The 12,767-nt window shown below is 56.8% G+C and overlaps 1 protein-coding gene across 1 annotated transcript in view; it reads left to right on the top strand.

Annotated features, from left to right (window-relative positions):
- The window catches only part of MORN1 (MORN repeat containing 1), a 51,016-nt gene that overhangs the window by 20,942 nt on the left and 17,307 nt on the right, over positions 1–12,767 (top strand). Inside the window, exons 9-10 of the mRNA XM_030324702.1 lie at positions 5,017–5,140; positions 5,547–5,719. Coding sequence (XP_030180562.1) covers positions 5,017–5,140; positions 5,547–5,719 — 297 coding nt within the window. The remainder of the gene's footprint in view (positions 1–5,016; positions 5,141–5,546; positions 5,720–12,767) is intronic.

The following is a 12,767-nucleotide window of genomic DNA, read 5'->3' as shown; positions in this document are numbered from 1 at the left end:
CTCCTTTCTTCTGCTTACTTTGGGTTTAATTCACTCTCTTTTTTTCTAGTTTTTAAGATGGAAACCAAGGTCATTTATTTCAAACCTTTCTTTGCTAATACGAGAGTTTGCTATACCTTTCCCCCTTAGTACTGCTTTAGCTGCATCCCAAGAATTTTGACATGTTGTGTATTCATTTTCATTCAGTTCAGAATGCTTTCTTATTTCTTTTGGTTTTCCCTTTGCCACGTGAGTTATTTAGAAGTGTGTTGTTTCATTTCCAAATATTTAGAGATTTTTCAGATCTTTCTGTAATTGACTTCTGACTTAATTCCATGTGGTTAGAGTCACACTTTGTATATCTTGAACCCCTTTAAATGTATCGAGACTTTTTTCACAGAATTTGTTCTGTTTTGGTAAATGTTGCGTGTACACTTTGAGAAGAGCATGATTTCTGCTCTTGTTGGGTAGAATAAATATCAATCTGTAAATAAATATCTATAAATATCTTCTATAAATATCCGTCAAGTGGATTTTACTGTTACTGCCCTTCAGATTTACCGTATCTTTGCTGATTTTCTGTCCACTTGTTCTGTCAATTACTGACTGTGGTATATTGAAATCTGTGATTATAATTGGGAATTGTCTATTTCTGATTTCGTTTCTATCATTTTTTTGCTACGTGTATTTTGGAGCTCTGTTATTAGGTGCATAAACGTTTAGGATTTTTATGGCATTTAATTACTTGACCCCTTATCATTGCAAAATTATCTTTTTCTTTTTTTAATGTTTATTGCTTTTTGAGAGAGACAGAGACAGAGCACGAGTGGGGGAGGGGCAGAGAGAGGAAGACACAGAATCCGAAGCAGGCTCCAGGCCCTGAGCTGTCAGCACAGGGCCCAACACGGGGCTCAAGCCCACTAATAGTGAGATCATGACCTGAGCCGAAGTCGGACACTTAACTGACTGAGCCACCCAGGCGCCCCCAAAATTACCTGTTTCATCCCTAGCATAGTCATTGTGCTGGCATCTACTTCCTATGAAGTAGGAATATGACTATGAATATAGTGACCCCAGCTTTCTCTTAACTAATATCAGCATGGAGTATCTTTATCCAGCCTTTTACTTTTCACCTACTTAAGTCTTTAAAGTGTGCTTTCTGTAGGCAACATATATTTGGGTCTTGCTTTTTAGTTCGTTCTAACCACATCTACTTCTAATTGAAGTTTTTACTCCATTCACATTTAATGTATTTATTTATATACCAGTTTCAAACTTACCATTTTACCGTTTTCTATTTGCCCTGGCTGGTTTTTTCCCTCTTTACACTCTATTCCTACCTTTTGTGGGTTGAGTATTGCTTCTGATTCCATCCTATCTCCTCTGTTGGCTTATTAATTCTTACTCCTTGCTTTTTTGTTCTAGGGGTTGCTTTAAGGACCACAATTTACATCTTTAACTTATCACAGCCTGCTTTGGAGTGATACCATACTACTTCACATATAACATAAGAACTCTGCAATAGGATATACTTCTTTTTCTGCAATCCCAATTTTTATGCTATTGTTTTTATATGTTTTACATTCATATGTTTAATACACTGCGTAATACATTGTTATTACCTTTGTTTCAACAGTCGTTTATCTTTCAAAGAATACGTAACAAATAAAAAAGGAAATCTCATCAATTTGCCCCTGTAGTTACCCTTTCTGGTCCTCCCCATTCCTTCTTATAGATACAGATTTCCACCTGGTACCATTTTCTTCTGCCTGAAGGACTTAGCCTTTAACATTTGTTGTCCTATGTGCTTTCTGGTAATTAATTCTTTCCACCTTCATATGTCTGGAAACATCTTGATTTTGCTTTCATTTCTCATAGGTATTTTCACCAGGTATAGAATTCTGGTTTACCCTCCAGCAGGACAGTGGTGCTATTCCATTGACTTCTTGTCTATGCTGTTTCCAAAGAGAAGTCTGCTGTCGTCTGTATCTGTGTTTTCTCTGTACAAACTTGCTTTTTCCCTGGCTGCTTTTAGATTTTCTCTCTTTTTTTTTAATTTAATTTATTTTTAAAAATTTACATCCAAATTGGTTAGCATATAGTGCGACAATAATTTCAGGAGTAGATTCCTTAGTGCCCCTTACCCATTTAGCCCATCACCCCTCCCACAACCCCTCCAGCAACCCTCTGTTTATTCTCCATATTGAAGAGTCTCTTATATTTTGTCCCCCTCCCTGTTTTTATATTCTTTTTGCTTCCCTTCCCTTATGTTCATCTGTGTCTTAAAGTACTCATAAGAGTGAAGTCATATGATATTTGTCTGTCTCTAATTTCGCTTAGCATAATACCCTCTGGTTGCATCCAGGTTGTTGCAAATGACAAGATTTCATTCTTTGTCATCGCTGAGTAGTATTCCATTGTATATACATACCACATCTTCTTTATCCATTCATCCAGCGATGGACATTTGGGCTCTTTCCATACTTTGGCTATTGTCGATAGGGCTGCTATAAACATTGGGGTGCATGTGTCCCTTCGAAACGGCACACCTGTATCCCTTGGATAAATGCCTAGTAGTGCAATTGCTGGGTCGTAGGGTAGTTCTATTTTTAATTATTTGAGGAACCTCCGTACTGTTTTTCAGAGTGGCTGCACCAGTTCGCATTCCCACCAACAGTGCAAGAGGGTTCCCGTTTCTCCACATTGTCGCCAACATCTGTTGTTGCCTGAGTTGTTAATGTTAGCCATTCTGACAGGTGTGAGGTAGTGTAAGATTTTCTCTTTATCACTGGTTTGAGCAGTTTTATTTTTTATTTTTGTTAACATTTTTTAATGTTTATTTTTGAGAGAGAGTCAGAGAGACAGAGAAACAGAGTTGCAAGCAGGGGGAGGGGCAGAGAGAGAGGGAGACACAGAATCCGAAGCAGGCTCCAGGCTCTGAGCCGTCGGCACAGAGCCCGACGCAGGGCTCGAACTCACGAACTGCAGGATCATGACCTGAGCCAAAGTCGGACGCTTAACCAAGTGAGCCGCCCAGGCGCCCTGAGCAGTTTTATTTTTGAAGTGACATGGTGTCATTTTCTTCATGTTTCTTGTGCTTGGGTCTGTTGATTTTCTTGCATCTGTGGGTTTATAGTTTTCATCAAATTTTGGGATTTTTCAGCCTTTATTTCCTCAAATAATTTTCCATCACTGCTTTTTCTTCCCCTCTTTTAGAGGCTCCATTACCCATATATTAGGCCATTTCAAGTCACCTCACTGTTCATGGATTCTTTTTCCCCTTCCCTCTTTCTCCCCTCTTTTTCTTTACCTTCCTATTTTATTTATTTTTTCTTTTTTCCTTTTTCCTCTTGGTATTTCATTTTGGGTAGTTTCTGTAGCTATGTTTTCAAGTTCATGAATCTTTTTTTTTTTTTTTTGCAATGTCTAATCGGCCATTGATCACATACAGTGTATTTTTTATCTAATAGTTTTTATTTCTAGAAGTTCAACTTTGTTCTTTTTATATCTTCAGTGTCTCTACTTATCTTTTGAATGCATGGAGTCCAGTTATAGTAATAACTTTGAGAAAGTGTCCTTTCCTGCTAATTCTAACATCTGGGTCAGTTCTGGGTTGGTTTCATTTGACGGTGATCCCTCCTCATTATGGACCATACTTTTCGTCATTCTTCGCCTGGTCATCTTTGACTGGGTGCCAGACGTTGAAAATTTACCATTTGGAGGCTGGATATTTCTGTGTTCCCATAAGTACTCTTGGCCTTTTTTCTGGGGTACAGTTGGCTTCCTTGGAGATCGTTCGATCCTTTCAGGTTTTGCCTTTATGAAGTGTTAGGTGTGGTGGAGAGCTCCCGCTGAGACCCGTCATCCCCACTGCGGAAGCAAGACCTTCTGAGAACCCTGCCCAGTGTGCCATGACGTCCGGGTCTCCCAGCCTGGCCAATGGGAATGAGCACCGCTCCTGTCCCATGGGAGCCCAGAGCCTCCCGCCCTGTCTTTTCCTGGGTCTTTTCCTGGCCTGGGGACATTTCCTTGCACTTGGCGCACCAACCTGTGCTCTGCTGTGCACCCAGAGGCCCCACACGCTTCTCTGTTCCTCTGCCTTCTGGACTCCAGGACTCCTGCTATGTGCCTGTCCTCCCCCCCTCCCCCTTCAGCCCTGTGTCCTCACTGAGGGGGTTCCTGGGGTTGCCAGTCCCTCTCCCTGTACCCGGTCCACCTTCTCTCAAGGCAGTGACCTGGGCAGTTATGGGGTCCACACCCTTTGTTTCCCATCTCAGGGACCACTGTCCTTGGATCTTGAAAACCATCACGTTATCATTATATTTTGTCTGCGTTTTTGGTTGCTTCAGGTAGGAGCATAGATTGGTCCCGGGTGCCCCATCATGACAAGAGCGGAGGCCGATGAGACCATACTGGGATGTGATCCTCAACTCCGCCCTCCACTCCCCTCCTTCCAAGTCAAAGTACTTGCAGTATCTGTCCTGCTCTGTCCCCTCTTCCACGGGGGCTGAATGATGCGTCACGGACGCCGCTCAGAGTCCACGCGACCAGGCCCTGTGCCGAGTGCCCCGGGAGTGTAGACCAGGGGGGTGGAGCCATCCCCCAGGTCGAGGTGGGGGCTGGGCCACAAGCAGCGATGTCTCCCCAGAGGTGGAACCGCGGTGAAGGCGAGCCTCCAGTGTGACTGCTCTCGGCCAGGGCAACCCCCCGCCCCTGAGCAGGTGAAACCCTGAGGCTGGCCAACAAGGAGAGCCCCCCAGCCAGAGGCACAGCCAGGTGCCCTGAGGCCCGGGATCCCCAGTGAGGGGTGGCGGTGCTGGGCAGCGTGGACGGCTCAGCTGAGGGCCAGGGGGGCAGAGGAGCCGGGACGGTGGGCAGGGAGCGCGAGCTGGATACGGCCGTGGCCTCTGCCAGCCCTGCTCGCGTGGGGGGGTCTGCTGCAACGGTCCTCATGGTGCCCGGCCCAGGACCAGGGAGGGAGAGACCCGGGTTCTTCTGTCCCTCCCTGGCTCAGCCTGCTTCTCTGTCCTTCCCAAGGCGAGGATGGCCGGGTTTTGAAGATCTCGGCTGGCGTCAGGTACGTGCAGCTTCCGGCCTACTCAGAGGTCAGCTTTTTCAAAGTGGACAAGGACAACCCGGAGACACCCTTCCAGACCCCGTTGTGAGTATGGGCGACCCCAGACACCCGTGTGGGGTGGGAGACAAGGAGGAATGGCCCAGAACTACTCGACCCGGGCCCGTCCGCACGTGGCTCCCACACCAAGGACTCTGAGGGCACTGGGGACACAGTAGTGACCACCAGACACGACACGCTCTGTCTAGTGGAGCAGGAGCGAAGGCAGAGGGCCAGGGGGAGGTGGGCTGGGGCTGCGGCGTGGTTCCAGTGGTCCCGGACAGACCGTCCCCCACCCCCCCACCGTTCCCTGCTTCCCACCACGTTAGTCTCCGAGTGGTCGCCTCGTCCCCTCCTCCCTGGAAGGACCCTTAAGCCACCGTGTCCCCCACAGCCAGATGTCCCTCTCAGCTTGGCGTCCGGCAAAGCCCGGTCCCACCTGTCCCCTTTGCAGTGGCTTTGAGTGCATCGCCTATCCTCTGTGGAGCCCCAAGTCTGGGCCCTTGGAGCCCAGAGCTGCCCTGGAAAGTGCCAGAGGAGATCCACTGCTCCCCAGGGGAGACCGGGAGCCAGCAGCGGCATCAGACACATCTCGAGGCCAGAGGGACATCCCCGGTGGCCCTCCCGGTGAGTGGAGCTGACCAGCTGGTTGGCGGTAGCTTACGTGAGTGCTTCGGGGTGTGTGGGCTGATGGCGGGCGCCTCAGAACCTGGGCAGGAGGAAAATAAAGTTGACCCTTGAGAACTCAGGCACAGTGGCCCTGGAGGGGACAGAACGTCCCAGGAAGGCAGTGCCCAGACCCGAGCAGGCCGGTCGCCATTGCTGTGGGTTACAAGGCAGGCTGGGAGCTACCGCCCTGGGCACCAGACCCCTCGGGTGCACGTTCTTACTGTGTGAGCCCAGAGCCCGTGGTGGCGCTGGGGCACGGCAGCCCGGGGACCGCCATGGCGGCCGTCCTGCCCTCGCCACATGCACATCTGGTCACTGCCGGCTGTCTTGTTGGTGCACAAGAGCCTGGCGGTGCGGTGTGGCCCCTGGGCTGAGGGCCTCGGGCCTGTTTCTGCATCTGTCAGACCTTGGCGGTTTGCCTCGGCCACTGTCACCAGGAGGTCTGTGGCTGGACGGGAGCGCGCCCTCGTGACAGCCCCCACCCGCCCGGGACAGGCGTCTGTAGACCTAACGGTCGCCAGCGTTTGCCTGGTTTTCCGGCTGGTTCCGCCTCTGCCCGGAGCACACAGCAACTCCACATGCACCTGGCCCCACGGCTCCTGGTGCCTGGCAGCTGCTGCCGTGGACACCTGGCCCGGCTTCTCCATGGAGTCCTCTGGAACCACTGCCGGAAGCAGAGCACTGGAGCTCCGGAGGTAAATCAGAGTTTAATCTCTGCAGCTCACCGTGTCCGGGGACCCCGGGTCCCACACAAGCCGATGCAGCCCCACCGCTTACGTCCTAATGGGGGGAGCATGTGCGTTACCGGAGGCGTCCCGGTGAGCGTGGCCGTGGGTCCCGCCTGGTCCCCTCGCCACGGGAAGCAGCTGCATCAGGTCCTGTGGACCAGGGCACGGTCATCAGCGGGACTCCGGGGTCCCCACCGGGCAAGTTCACGCGCATGTTAGCCGCGGGGACCTTCACGTTCTCCTTAGCCCTTGAAGAGGGGCCGGTCCGCCATCAGGACCCCAGCCCTGGATGCCGCAGGGGGTGCTCCCAGGTCACAGCAGAACGGGGGGACTAGTGTTCTGCACCAGGGCCCGGGCCGGGCCCTCTGTGTGGGGGCGCCTCACACCCCAGCGGCCGGCGGGGGCCCCGAGGTTCGTGGGGGGAGGCCCGGGGGGCTGGCCACGACCCCTCGTCTGCTTCCCACTCGGTTTATAGAAGCAACTTTACGCCAAAGGGCAGAGTAGGTCTCATGTTTCTTCGTAAAAACACCCTCTGGGCGCCTCTTCCATCGGCAGGGATTTCAGAGCCTGTGATGAGGTCTCCGTGGAAACCCAGCCCGGAAAGGGGGGCCCACATCCGCGCCCGGGTGTTTAGTGTGGGCGGCCCGGGCCCGGCCCGCTGTGCGGGTTTGGGGTGCTCGCCGCTCAGGAGCGGGCCTCACCCTGTGCTCACGGGGCTGGTGTCCGACTGCCGACACGCTCAGAGACGTTTCTGGCTTTGCTAGGACGCGGGCGTGGAGCCGTAGAGAATCACCTTTGGGGAGACGGAGGGGAACACGCCTTGGGTCCTATGAGAACCGCTCGAGCTCTGCAGCTGGACCCGAGGCCCCGGGTCCTTTGCCAGGTGCCCTGGGGGCTGACCCGGGAGGTGGCTGCTTCTCTGCCGCTTTTTGGCCGAGCCTCTCCACACCTGTCTCCTCTTCTGTAAAGCGATGGTGAGCGGCATCTGCTCCCAGGACCGCCAACCCCTTCGTGACCCCCTCCCGTCCCCTCACAGGGTGGGGCGCCAGGGACACGCACACCTGGGTCAGGAGGGGTCGCCCGAGCCTCTCTGCAGGATACTGCCACTGCGTCCTGCCCGCTCAGCTGCCCCGGAGCACCCTCGCCCCACAGGGGCCCAAGCCCTCGGACGAGCTGGCCCGGGGTGGCCCTGGGTCATGGACACACTGGCCCGCCGTCTGCAAACAGGAAATGAAGTCAGTGCAAATTTGCTGCCGCAGGTAGGATAGGAGTCGGCCGTGAGCGAGAAAATCCCAGATAATCACAGCTTGACCAGGGGAGCTCGCTCTGTGGGGTCCAGGAGGCGGCAGCTGCGGGGCAGCCGGGTGGTACCTGAGACCCGCGTGGGAGTGGGGAAAACCCAAACGGCCGGGACACGGAGCTGCTTGGGCGGGAAAGAAGGAAGTCTTTGTTGTTGTTTTAACCAAAGCGGCTCATTCTGTGACTCTCTGGGGACAGACAGCCTCAACTTATTCTGAGCGTTATTCCAAAAGAAAGCAAAATTGTGTCGTCGTGTGGCAGCCCCCACGCATACAGGGAACACGGAGCGAACCTCCGTGTTCTCAGAGCAGCCCCGCCTCCGGGTCCCTGCTCCTGAGCTCACTCTCGAGCCCCCTTCCGACAGCACAGCGGCGGCTTCAACTCCATTGAGGTTCGCTTCTCGTGTGGATGTTCAGAGGCTGGGGTGCCGTCCCCCATGGTCACCGGGGCCCCTGTTTCTGTTTCCTCTGCCGCTGCTCTGTCGCCCTTCCCGCGTCATCTCGTGGCCCTAGAAGGTTGCACAGGCGCCAGTCGTCATGCCCCCTGTTCCCGGCAGCTGGGAGGGGGAAGCGTGAGGAGCCAGGGCCCTCCCTTTTAAGCCGCGTCCCTTCTAAGAACGTGCCGTTGCTTCCACGTCGTCGGCCAGAACTTGGTGACGTGACCGCACCAGGCCTCGAGGAGACGAGGAACACAATGTGCCGGCCAAGACCAGGCTCTGTGGCCGGAGAACCAGGGGAGGATGGCCGTTTCCGTCAACCAGCACCTTTGCCTGACGGTCTGGATGCCGCGTGAGCAAACCCACCGGCAGCCAAGGCCTCCGCCGCCTCCGGGGGCTGACGGGGAAGCGGGAGGCGGGTGCCCTCCCTCCGCAGCCCTTTGCAGGAAGGGTGTCCTACGCGCGCCGCGCCCCCGTAGCCCTCGCCCTCACGCCCCGGCCCCACCACGGGACTGTGTGGCAGTGACGAACGGGCTTCGTAAAACCGGGGCTGGAGGCGAAGACGCTCCTTCTGTGAGACCGGCAGGAAGTGAGGGAGACGGGGCCCCCCGGCGGCGGGAGCTGACGAGGGCACCAGGGCGCGGCGGCCCCGTGGCGGGCTCAGCTGGCACCTTCCAGCGCGGCCTCGCGCACGCCCCCCGGGGACCGGCTTCTCGGCTTCCTCCTCACCCCTGCAAGGGCGGTTCAGGACATAAACCCTCCAAAAGCCTGCTTTCTAATCACACGAATAAGTGAAACGAGCAGAGAAAGTACTTCCCGGAGGCCTCGTGTCGCCACGCAGGGCTCAGGATCCTCTTCTCCCTTTGATACGAACTATGTCAGCCGCCTCATGGCTTTTAACTTCCGAGCACTTTGCTTTCCGTTGAGAAGAAAAGACGATTTCATAGGCGTGGACCGGCGCCAGGCTTCCCGCAGCCTTTGGTGACGTTGCAGCCCCCACGTGGTAGCAACAAAGCTGATAATGATGTTCGGTTCACAGAGATTTTTATATTTAGACGCTTAACCTTCTGTAGTTCCCGCCCTCGGCCTTAAGCGGGATGCCCTTTTGTGCTGATCGCGTCAGGGGGGCGTCCGCTCGCCCCCTGGCAGTGTGAGCCCTCGGAGTCCTGCCGCAGGTGCCGATAGTGGCTGCAGGGACACTGGCAGGCGGGCCACTCGGCCCAGACAATCCCCGTAAATTGGATTTGGGAACCCGATAAAGCCCTAGGAGGGCGAGACCCTCACGTTGCACGCGCGCGCGTGTGTGTGTGTGAGAGAGTGAAATGCACAAAACCCTCCCAGGAAATGTTTCCAACCGATCTGAGTGGTCCCTCTTTTCCATTTGTTGAACACATGGTTTCGAGCATTCATCAGATGCGGTCTGCGAAGAATCATCCCTAATTGTAAGATGATTTTAAAAATCAAGGTGCCCTTTGCTGCTAATGCAGTCTTGCCAATAAGCGACGCAATGTATAGCAGAGAACTTCTGGGAATTTCATTGCCTTGGGGGGGGGAGGGGGGAGGTAATGCATTTTAATATTAATTGTCTATGGTTAATTATGGCGGCGTAGCTACCATGAAAGATCCTTGCTTTTAAAGGGAAATCTGTGCCGTGAATTTCCTGTGGAGGAATCCTACGGGGGGCGGGGGGGGGGGGCTCGTCCCAGACAAGTACAGGAAAATCCTCCGGTGCCCGCAGGCAGTGCCGTGAGCAGGGGATACACTGGCTCGTCAGGGGCTGCGTCCGTCTGAAACCGAGCAACCCCCGGGGTGGCGGGGCCACGCGATCTGAGACCACAGCCCGCGGAGTGAGCCCCTCCCACAGCCTTGGCCACCCTCCCCAGCACCTCTCCACCTGCCGCTCATGGGTCCTGGGGCTGCGTGGGCACAGCCACAGGGCAGGAGCCCCAGGAGCACCCCCGGGACCCCTAACAGCAGATCTCCGGGGGGCCCCGGAGAGAAAGGAGGGAGGGAGGCTGGCCTGGGCTTGCGTCAGGTGCCGAGATCTCGCGTGGTGGCCAGCCTGCGCCCGCATGGATGTGCCTGGGGGGGCGGCTGCGAACACGGCTCTAGAAGGCACCGATGTGCCTTCAGCAACCCAGAACCAGCTTGGATTTCTCTTCGCCCCTGACCGCGGCCTCGGAGGCCTGTCCCCCCGAAGGGGTCTCCATGCTGACACTGGCAGTGAGGATGCCCTGCCTCAGGGCAGAGTGGGCCGGGGTGGGCGCCCTTCCCTGTGGCCTAGGGACAGGTCCCAGACCGCTTAGGGCCACCAGGCCGGCCAGGGACGGAGACTTCGTCTGTGTCTTCGTCTGCCTCAGGCTTAGCCTCTGACAGTTGAGCCACAGAGGGGAGGGGACGTGTCCCACCTCGCCAGCTGCCCCTGTGGAGCCTGCGCTGGGGCCCCTGCTGGGACCTGCTGGCAGGGGCTCCCAGTCTCCTGTGGTCACAGCCCTGCTTGCTAGAAGCCTGGCCCCGGGGGCTCTCCTGGGGCGGTTTATGCCACTGTATCTGCCCCCCCTCCACGTCACAGAGCCTGTGGCCTTCTGGTCACCACAATGCTGCCTACGGGCCTCTGTCCCCTGGGAGTGGGTGTCAGGCCCCTGCATGAGCTGGTGGGGGTGGGGGTCTCTCCTGGGACAGGGTGCAGCCCCTGGGATCCAGGACCCACTTCAGGCAGGGGATTCAAGGAGGGCGGGAGGCCAGGCCGGCGGCACCCTGCTCTCTGACCTGTCCAGGGTCCCCTGGCCAAGTTTCTGGGGAGGGGTCTGCTGGAGTCTCTGCTCCTGGGCGGTGGTGGGCGTGGGGCAGGCCTGGCCCAGGCCCCATGGCAGGGCAGTGTGGGGACAGGGAGCCTCCGGGCACCCGGCACCACCCCGAGGAGCTGCCCATGGCCAGCCAGACATGCAGGTGTGGGAATTGGCCGAGGGTCAGCCTGGGACTGAGGGCCCGTGGGCCAGGCGTGTGCTGAGCGTGGGCCTGCATGTGTAAGCACCGTTGTGTGGCACCGTGTGCATCTGTGTGCACATCTCCCGTGTGGGGGGTGTGTGTAAGCGTGTGCCCGCACCCCTGGTCACGGCCGGCTCCTTAGTGCCCAGCCCCTCACAGCACGCTCCGCTGGTGGGCCGCAGGCCCCTCGAGGCCTTTCTGGAAGCCTCAGGACCAGCTTCCTTCTCCTAGGAAAGGCTGCTGCCCGCGGCGCGTCTCCCCCGACGGCAGCTCCTAGAGACACAACAAACCTCCTTTCATCCCTCCCAGAAAGAACACGGGGCCATGAGTTCTGTCTTGCTGGGATCGGCACAACCCCGGCCCAAGGCCAACTCCAGCCCTCGTGGGAGGCGAGCTTCGGGGTCCAGAGACCCCAGAGACCCCGGACTGGCCGGGAGCCCCAAGCCACTGTCCCGGCCTGTCCTGCCGCTGTCCGCACCTGCAGGCGGCCCCCTCCGTTGGAGAGCTGCCACGCTCCAGGCCCGTTCGTGGGCCCCGAGGCCTCTGCCCAGGTCTGTCCCGAGAGCCCCCAGGACTGCCGCGTGTGTCGCCCAAGAAGACGGCCCCAGGCACAGCCTCCCGGCCGATACCTGCGCAGGAGCCAAGCTGGAGGTCAGCCGCGGTGTCCAGACCCCACGTCCCCAGGGCCGCTCCTCTGCTGCTTTCCCGCTGGATGAGCAGGAGACCCCTCGGGGGAGCCCTGTGTGGTGTCAGGCTGCCTGCCTAGCCCTGTAGGGCTGGTGTCCCCGTTGGTCACCTCGGGGGCAGCCTGGCCTCGCTCTGCCCAGCCAGGCACAGACAGCCTGGCTGCCGGAGGCTCCCGGAGTCGAGGATGAGGGGACATCAGAGACAGGCTCAGGAAGAACCCCAAATCAGTGCCTCCCCCCGTCCTGCGGGTTTGACCACAGAGTCCCGGCCCCTTTCGAGTCCTTTTTGCGATTCCAGCACAACCGAGCCCAGGAGCCGAGCCTGGAGGTAACGCATGCCCTCGGGGTCGCAGGAAGTGTCTTGGCATTTCTGGAAGGAGGAGGCTTTGGCCACTTTGCGGAGCACACATACAGCCCCCTTCGGCAGGACGCACGTGTGGAAGAGGGACGGGGCAGTGAGTCTGGGCATCCAGAAAGGACACGGGCCAACGGGGACCGTGGCTTTGTGTCAAATCCATTTTCTACGCTTCAGCAAAGGGAGGGAAGGCGGGCACCAGGCTCCTCGTCAGGAACGGTGCTGTGGCCCCAGACACCGGCCCTGCCGAGCTCAGCCCGAGGGACCGGGGTCCCGGTCCACCGCAGCCACCACAGGGCGCGGGGCTCCTAAACACCTGCCCGGCCAGGCCCGGCCGTGAGCTGCCTGCAGGCCTGGCTCTCACACGGGCTCCTTGGGAAACTCATGGGTTCGAAAACCTCTGGAGAGAAACCTGAACCAAACCCTGCCCGCAGGCGGGGCCTCCATCCTGCAGCCCAGATGGGGCCCGAGAACCCCACACGGGGACGCCTGTTTCTGGGCTGGTCCCCAGGGC

The sequence above is a fragment of the Lynx canadensis genome, chromosome C1, assembly GCF_007474595.2.
Source record: "Lynx canadensis isolate LIC74 chromosome C1, mLynCan4.pri.v2, whole genome shotgun sequence".
In the NCBI taxonomy this organism is placed as follows: domain Eukaryota; kingdom Metazoa; phylum Chordata; class Mammalia; order Carnivora; family Felidae; genus Lynx; species Lynx canadensis.
Note: the sequence above shows the minus strand (reverse complement) of the source record. Positions and strands in the feature narration are given on the sequence as shown.